General features: G+C 41.2%; 1 protein-coding gene across 1 annotated transcript in view; it reads right to left on the minus strand.

Moving 5' to 3' along the window:
- LOC107625805 (probably inactive leucine-rich repeat receptor-like protein kinase IMK2) overlaps positions 1 to 886 on the minus strand; it is a gene marked incomplete in the record, with an annotated part of 3,382 nt that overhangs the window by 1,494 nt on the left and 1,002 nt on the right. The window contains 1 exon segment of the mRNA XM_016328529.2: positions 1 to 789. Within this exon segment, the coding sequence (XP_016184015.1) occupies positions 1 to 789 (789 nt within the window).

Genomic DNA, 886 nt, shown 5'->3' on the forward strand with positions numbered 1-886 from the left:
CACACAAAAGATCATCAGCAGTGAACACAAATGGACCATCAAAGTGAACAAGTTTTCCACCAGCTTCTCCTCCTGACTCAACTTCACCACCAGCACCACCTTTTTCAACACTCCTTGCAGATGCTGAAGCCTTGGATGTTGCCTTTGCACCCTTTCTACTTGAAGCAGCCCTTTTCCTGATCAAACAACATAGCAAAAAGCAGCACAGGAGTAACAGAATCAACAGGAGAATACCTGCTACAATGAGGATTATGTCCTTGGTACTTAGCTTTCTGTGATGATGTGGCTTTGGAGAAGGGTTTGGTGTTTGGACTGGAAGATTTGAAGGTGGAGGTGAAGTGCATGGTTTTGATAGGTAACCACATAGTTCTAGATTCCCAACAAAGGAGCTAGAGTTGAATCTTTTGGTGAGGAGTGAAGGGACATGACCAGAGAGATTGTTGTAAGATACATTGAATGAAGTGAGATTTGCTAGTTTGGTGAGTGAGTCTGGAATTTCTCCAATGAATTTGTTCCCAGACACATCAATTTGTCTAATGCCAGAGATATTCCCTATTGTTGGTGGGATTTGGCCATTAAACTTATTGTTCTTGAGGTTAAGCATTGAAAGATTGTGCAACCTGTCCAAATTATCAGGGATATGACTCTCAAGTTTATTACCCTCTAAATTCAATGAAACAAGAGAAGAAAGGTTGGAGAAGCTAGCAGGGAAGCTTCCATTGATGGCATTGTGTGAAAGATCAAGATTTTGAAGCCTTGAAAGTGCACTTAGCTCACTTGGAATAGAGCCTCCAATATGGTTATGACTCAAAGAAACATTTTCAAGCAAAACCATGTTACTCAGAGAAACAGGAATGGAACCAGAAATGAGGTTGTGATCAAGGGT

The sequence above is a fragment of the Arachis ipaensis genome, chromosome B02, assembly GCF_000816755.2.
Source record: "Arachis ipaensis cultivar K30076 chromosome B02, Araip1.1, whole genome shotgun sequence".
Lineage (NCBI taxonomy): Eukaryota > Viridiplantae > Streptophyta > Magnoliopsida > Fabales > Fabaceae > Arachis > Arachis ipaensis.